The sequence below is a fragment of the Chrysochloris asiatica genome, unplaced genomic scaffold (genome assembly GCF_000296735.1).
Source record: "Chrysochloris asiatica unplaced genomic scaffold, ChrAsi1.0 scaffold00015, whole genome shotgun sequence".
Taxonomy (NCBI): Eukaryota; Metazoa; Chordata; class Mammalia; order Afrosoricida; family Chrysochloridae; genus Chrysochloris; species Chrysochloris asiatica.
The window spans coordinates 16,763,432-16,770,351 of record NW_006408533.1 but is presented as its reverse complement, the minus strand read 5'-3'; the positions used below and the strand labels follow the sequence as shown (position 1 = coordinate 16,770,351).

General features: G+C 43.1%; 1 protein-coding gene across 1 annotated transcript; it reads left to right on the top strand.

The window, feature by feature from the left end:
- Positions 1 to 211: 211 nt before the first annotated feature.
- Positions 212 to 4,909, top strand: ZNF396 (zinc finger protein 396). Its single transcript, XM_006835135.1, has 3 exons — positions 212 to 631; positions 912 to 1,059; positions 4,455 to 4,909. The coding sequence occupies exons 1-3, from the start codon at positions 212 to 214 to the stop codon at positions 4,907 to 4,909; spliced, it is 1,023 nt and encodes a 340-aa protein (XP_006835198.1).
- The last annotated feature ends 2,011 nt before the right edge of the window (positions 4,910 to 6,920 follow it).

The window sequence follows — 6,920 nt, the reverse complement described above, 5'->3', positions numbered from 1 at the left end:
ATACCTTTAAAGCATGGTTTTTATTAAGATTAAGGTCAATATGCTTTGTTTAGTTTCATGTTTCCATCTTAATGATATTGTTATTCTAAGAAGCGTGTTGCATTCATCTTTGCTCCACTTGTTTCTTTAATCTTATTAAAAGCGTTTCCATAGGAGAGCCTTATCTCCTTGGTAATTCAAACCTAACCATCCTGTTCTACTCGAAGGCAAAATGTCTGCAAAGTTGAGAAAGGCACCAGCATCCCTCCCACAAACTTCCGCAGAGCCTGACAAAATTCTGACAGTGAAGATGGAAGAAGAAGGTCAGGGCTGTGATCGGGACTCCAGCCTCCACTGGACCAGCCGTTACAGCCCAGAGACCTTCCGCCAGCGGTTCAGGCAGTTTGGCTACCAGGATTCACCTGGGCCCCGGGAAGCTCTGAGCCAGCTCCGGGCACTGTGTCATCTCTGGCTGAGGCCAGACGTGCACACCAAGGAACAGATTCTAGAACTGCTGGTGTTGGAGCAGTTCGTGGCCATCCTGCCCAAAGAGCTGCAGGTCTGGGTACAGGAGCAACAGCCGGAGAACGGAGAGGAAGCCGTGGCTGTGCTGGAGGATGTGGAGAGAGAGCTCGACGGGCCAGCAGAGCAGGTCAGAAGGGCTTCTGCAGGGATGCATGACCAGGCTGAGTCAATCACACTGACCCATCAATGGAGATAGAGTAATAAACAATATGCTCTTTACCACAACTGGATGTGTGGGGTGGCCAGTGTGCTCAGAGGTGTCCCAGAAAATAGACCATAGTTCTACTTCTTTCCTCCTGGCCCTGTGCCCCAGAATATTTTCTACTTAGTTTCTTCTCTGTTGTCTTACCGTCCAGTCCCAGTATGATTTTCCTTCTTTAACCTCAGGTACACTGAATTCTTTTCAGGTCTTATTTTTTGGACAAAGAGAGGACATGTTTGCAGAGAAGCTAGTGCCTAGACAAGTACCACAGGAGTTACCACGTAGCCAGCTCAAACCCAGCAAGAAGCAGCTCCCATGGGCATCGTGGGAACACCACTCCTTGAGACAGAATGGTGAGGGGCAGGATTTATGGTGGGGGCACAAAGGGGGCATTTCAGCCTGTCACACACATCTTAACTGCTTTTTGCAAAAAATCACAGATGTCCTCTCCCATCTTCTACTTGGTTACTTCTCCTGCCAACAAACATTGTCAGTATGTTCTTATTTCTTTCTCATGATCTTATAATCCTTAACATCATCTTCATTGGGGTTTTTGATTCTTTTTTAAACAGCAGACCCTTTTTCTCAAATGAAATCTTACTTGGAGTTCCAATATATAAAACAGATGAAGATAAAGCTCCTCTGGCTGACACAGAAGCAAACAGTCCCAGCGTATAGGGACTCCCACTCAGCCTCAAAAGAGGTCTGAAGTCAATTTCAGGCAGTTCTGAAGGTCCAGGGTACAAAGTTTAAAGACCACTGAGCTACGTCTTTTTTTTTTTTTCCCATGTAGCTCCTTGTTCGATTACTGGTGAGATCTAGGATTATAGTCGCCCGTGTTACTGCTGAGATGACTTGGCTCTCTCGCATTACTCTGGATGCATTGACTTCCTTACATCCTAAACTTGCCTTCATTATTTGTTTCATCAGTTTTTACAAAATTTCTCCAAAATGGCTTCACAGCTGTCTGTTCTTCAATTGCAGCTACTAAGTAGATGAATGCTACAAAGGCAGTGTAAGCGCAGGGTAAGGGGGACAAGCAGGGTAAGGGCAGAGTCTTACTGTACAGAGTAGTGGAGAAGACCTTTCTGATGACATCACATGTGAGCTGAGACCCTCCTTGAGCTGTCCTGGGTAATGGGAGCCAGAGGCTAAGGGGGAACCCCAGTGGATGACCACCTCCTCACCCCCACCCCCCAACACTGCTGCTGTTTTCCTGGGAACGCTAAACAGCTGAGCAAGGTTAAAGCTTTTAGAAATTAAAGAAAGAAAGAAAAAAATGCTAAAATTTAGAGAAAGATTTAGAGAATAGATTTTCATCCTTCCTTGGCACGTGTCTGATCCTAAGAGGACTGACTGGCTCTGTGTACTGGGCACATAACACCTCCAGTCCGGAAATGACTTTGCTCTGACTGGGAGAAAACTGAACGTCTTCACACTCTGTCAGGACAGGAAAACTATTTCACCCTCAGTCGCTTTGTGTGGCACTGACTACAGAAACAGCCTCCAAACTAGGTCCTGGGCTCCCAGAAGAGCCACAGTCTACCAGCCAATTTCCTCACAGAAGCCTTTCCCACAGTTTTTAAACAGGAAGCCGAGGGTCCCAGGGTCTGGCAATACAAGGCAGAGAGAGCTAGAATACTGTGCTCAACTAGCAGAACCATTTCCTAAGGCCACTGCCTGATTTCTGTGGTACTGAGTCATCTTTTCAAAGCTTCTGTGTAAGGCCTGGTCTCTGTGCTGCCAAGTGCTAACTCTTTGGAATATGAACTATCAAAAATGTATTTGAGACAGAATCCTTATCACTTAAGAAATTATTTCTATTTAAACAAAAAATAACCTGTGGGCACTGAGTCAGTTTTAGCTCAGAGCAACTCTATAGAATGGAGTAGAATTGCTCTCTAGGGTTTCCAAGACCGTAAATCTTTATAGGAGCATACAGCCTCATCTTTCTTCAGTAGAGCAGCTGGTGGGTTTGAACTGCTGACCTTGCAGTTAGCAGGCCAACACTTAAGCCACCTTGCCACCAGTGAACTTTTCTATTTAAACCAGTAATACTTCATAAATTATAGGCCATATTTGTGAATAAATATGAAATACATTCATTTTATAATGATATTGTTGTTGTTAGTGCCATCAAGTTGGTTCTGACCCATAACGACCCTGTATAGGGTTTCCGAGGAGCAGCTGTTGAGTTTGAACTATAAATCTTGCAGTTCAAACAGACCTTGCGATTGAGTTCTTATCCTATAGCACCATATAGTTTATAACTATAAACTCATAGTTCTCTCAGCCAATGTCATACTCAGTCACTAACTTCTCTTCCCAAACCACCTTTCTCATGTCATCCTTTAAACAAGGCCTTGAGAGGCCCAGAGCGTCATTCTGCGTCATCAACACTCTCTGGGTTCCCTTCAGTCTCCTCATTTGTTGCAGTCAGCCCCAGCTAATCCTGTCCACAACCACGTACAAAACTGCTGTACTGTCATGTTGTTGTTGTGAGGGCTGGTGAGTCAGTGCCGACTCATAGCAGCCCTTTATAGTAAGGGTGGGGAACATTTTTTCTGCCATCAGCCATTTGGATATTTATAATATCATTCGCAGGCCATACAAAATTATCAGCTTAAATATTAGCCTGCTATATTTGGATGGAGTCCTGGTGTGGTGCTGTGAGTTAATGCACCAAACTGTAAAGCCATTTGAACTGCAAGGTCAGCAGTTCAAGCTCACCAACTGCTCCTTGGAAACCCTATACAGGTTCGCTATGGGTAGGAATCAACTCAACAGCACTTAACAACAACAGTATATTTGGATGGCTGGAATTGTGGTTGCTTTGGCAGGGCCAGAACAAATGATTTCTTGGACCTTATACAGCCTGAGGGTCAACATTCTCCACCTCTGCTTTATAGGGTTTCCAATGAGCAGCTCAGCTGGTGGGTTTGAACCACCAACCTTGCAGTTAACAGTCCAGTGCTTATCCTACAGTGCCACACCATAGACTCATTTTAAACTGCTGTCTTAGAGTGGCCTCAGTTAAAAGGCCACCATGAAGTGATTGCTTCAGTTGTTATACCCAGCTACAGCTGGAATCGTCACATCCAACGCAGAGGTTCTATTGGCGCTTCAGACACCCTGACAACTTGAGCCAATTTATGTGCAGTCAGAATGGTGGCAGCAGGCCAACAGCTTTGTGCACTGTTTCATAGACATCAAATATCACACGAAACTACAACACACAGAACCATTTCACCAGTACTACCAGATCCATACCAGATTAGAGTTGTTCCTAGATGGGTACACTGTCACCCTCGAGCTTTTGAGGCGCAAATTATCCCAGTCCATAATCCTCCCTCTTTTTGCCTAACTTGCATTTTCCCAATTCCTTTTGACCCATTGATTTCTTCAGCCACCTTTGCTTAATTTTCCATTCATCATTGCCAACCTTTTGTTTGTTGTGATACTCTGTAATTCCTCATCTTTTCAGCTCTTTTCTTCCAAACTTGCCTCAGTCTCAGAAGTATGTTTTTGCACATACAACTCCACCTTTCCCACAGAGCTTTGCATCTTTCCCATTGACTGTCTCTTCAACATGTAACCTTTCCCTTAGCTTTATGCACTCAGTATTTTCTTTACAAAAATGCTAGCTAGTAACCAATCCATGTGTATCTCATTTAGATCCTTCTACTTCCCTTCCTTCCTTTCTGAACAGAGAACAAGTGACATTTTGCTTTTCTGTTTATGATTTCAGATGTGGATACCAAAACTGTAAGTGTGGAATCAGCTTCAAGGCAAAAGACTTCTTCAGGCATCAAACTGCATTCCAGTGTTTCCAACACCCCTCGTCTGAATGCGTCCCAGAGTTTCACATATAGAGGAACCTACAGGCAAGATTTCAGATTTGAAAGAAGACAGGCAAATCCCTCTAGAAAAAAACAACACAAGTGTGATGAATGTGGCAAAAACTTTAGTCAGAGCTCAGCCCTTATTCTACATCAGAGAATCCACAGTGGGGAGAAACCTTACGCGTGCAATGAGTGTGCAAAGGCTTTTAGCCGCAGCGCAATTCTTGTCCAGCATCGAAGAACCCACACGGGGGAAAAACCCTACACGTGCCATGAGTGTGGAAAAGCCTTTAGTCAGAGCTCCAATCTTTTCAGACATAAGAAAAGACACACTAGAGAAAACATCCTATCTGTGTCATGAGGCAATGAAAGCATTTACTCCGGTTTTCTCAGAAGGAGAGAATACGTGAGGCACAAACCCTCCTTTGGTATAAATCCTGGGTTTAGTTGGCAGTGGTTTCCTTCAAGGGTCAAAGAAGCCACCAAGGAGAATGTAGAATATCTTCATGTCACTATTGTTGCTTTTCTGCTCATCAATACAGTGTCAACGCTGATGTCTGAAATTCCGAAGCCTAATTCAGGGTTCCATCCTAAAGTAGCCCTTGAGAAGACATTTCTCAGATAGGTTCTATTATTTTTATTAATACAAATAATAAAGTAGTATAGTCCTTGTTAGATAAGTACAGTTTTTTTGCTTTGTTGAGAAGAGATGGATTACTCAGTATAAAAAATGGTTTTTCTCCACCTCTTCATAACTTGAGCATTGGAATTTTGAAGGTCAAATGTTAAAGCACTTTGTTTGTTTGTTTCTTTCCCATTTTATCTTGTTACCAGATTCCAAATATGGGGCCAAATTGAGGAGACCCAAAATAGTATATACCTCAAGACATACACCGAAATGACCAGGGTCATTGTTAGGGACTTAATCTACTAACTAATTTCCCTTGTAGGTAAAAAAAAATCATCTCCTTTACCATGTAATTTGGAAATAAAACATTAGGTATATGTCTTCAGGGAGTGTCCTAAACATAGTAATGTATTAATAATTAGTAGGGATGCTCATTTTAATATGAAGAAAAGCGAAAATTGGAGAACAGACTGAAATACTGATGTAGTACAGATCTGGCGGTACTGCAAACACAGCGCATGATGGAGAAGTGGGCCACAACTTACCTGAAAAAGGAAGCCTTTAACAGCTGACAACTACTAGTGTCTTCATGTGTCCCCTAGTCTGGCATAGTGTGGTGCTGTGGGCTAATGCACTGGGCTGCAAAGTCGGTGGTTCAAGCTCACCAGCTATACAGAGTCTCTATGGATCAGAATGGACCCAACAGCACTTAACAACAATTCTGGCATAGAAGTCCTGGTGTGGCACTGTGGAATAAAGCACTGGATCACAAGGTTGGTATGAACCACAAGATTGGTTCAAAATCACCAGCCGCTCCTTGGAAACCCTGTGCAGGGTCGCTGTGATGCGGAACCAACTCGACAGCACTTAACAACAATTATAGAGAAAACATCAGAAGTGAAAGTTTTTAGAAGGACAAGGAAGGTCCATAGTGAACTTTGCCTGACTGGGGATCCCCATGAAGTATAACCATTTTGATCTCAGAAAACACAACCGTGTCTAATGCTTATAGTAACCCCAGAAATAAACATGGGCTAATGTGCTCTGGTTAGTTAGAGTATTGATTAGATAGCAGGTAGTAGGGGGAGAAGTAAATTTTGCTTATAGAATTTTCTGATAGTGATTATACTTTGTAGCTTTAGTGGATGTAAATGTACATGGGGTTTTGTGTATTTTTCTGTTACTAAAAATGTAGGTGTCTTTTTTATTTGGGGCTCATTCTATTTGTAATTCTTGAGTAGGAACAAGCCATCCAATAAAGCAACAGATGCCTCAGAGACTTGTGTATTGTGACTTTACTGCTTAATTATCAAAAGACAGAGTCTTCTAAGTATTATGAGGATAAAAAGGAGTCCTGGTGGCACTGTAGATTAAGTGTTGGGCTGCTAACCACAAGGTTGATGGTTCAAACCCACCAGCAGCTCCCAAAGAGAAAGCTAAGGTTAGCTGCTCCCTATTTAGGGTCTTTAAGGAGCTCTGGTAGTGTAATAGTTATGAATCGGGCTGCTAATCTTGTGGTCAGCAGTTTGAAACTACCAGCTGTTCCGCAGGAGAAAGATGAGGCTTTCTGCTCCTGTAAAGATTTACAGCCTCGGAAACCCTATACGGGGTTGCTGAGTCGGAACCAACTCCATGGCACATAACATCAACAACATATTGTTGTGAGTCAAATCAACTAGATGGTTTGTTGTTGTTAGGTGCCATCGAGTTGGTACCGACTCATAGTGACCTTATGCACAGCAGA

Coding starts and splice junctions, on each gene's coding strand:
- ZNF396 (XM_006835135.1), top strand. CDS start 212: ATGTCTGCAAAGTTGAGAAAGGCACCAGCATCCCTCCCACAAACTTCC. Junction 632..911: donor TCGACGGGCCAGCAGAGCAG/GTCAGAAGGGCT, acceptor AATTCTTTTCAG/GTCTTATTTTTTGGACAAAG. Junction 1,060..4,454: donor CCACTCCTTGAGACAGAATG/GTGAGGGGCAGG, acceptor TTATGATTTCAG/ATGTGGATACCAAAACTGTA.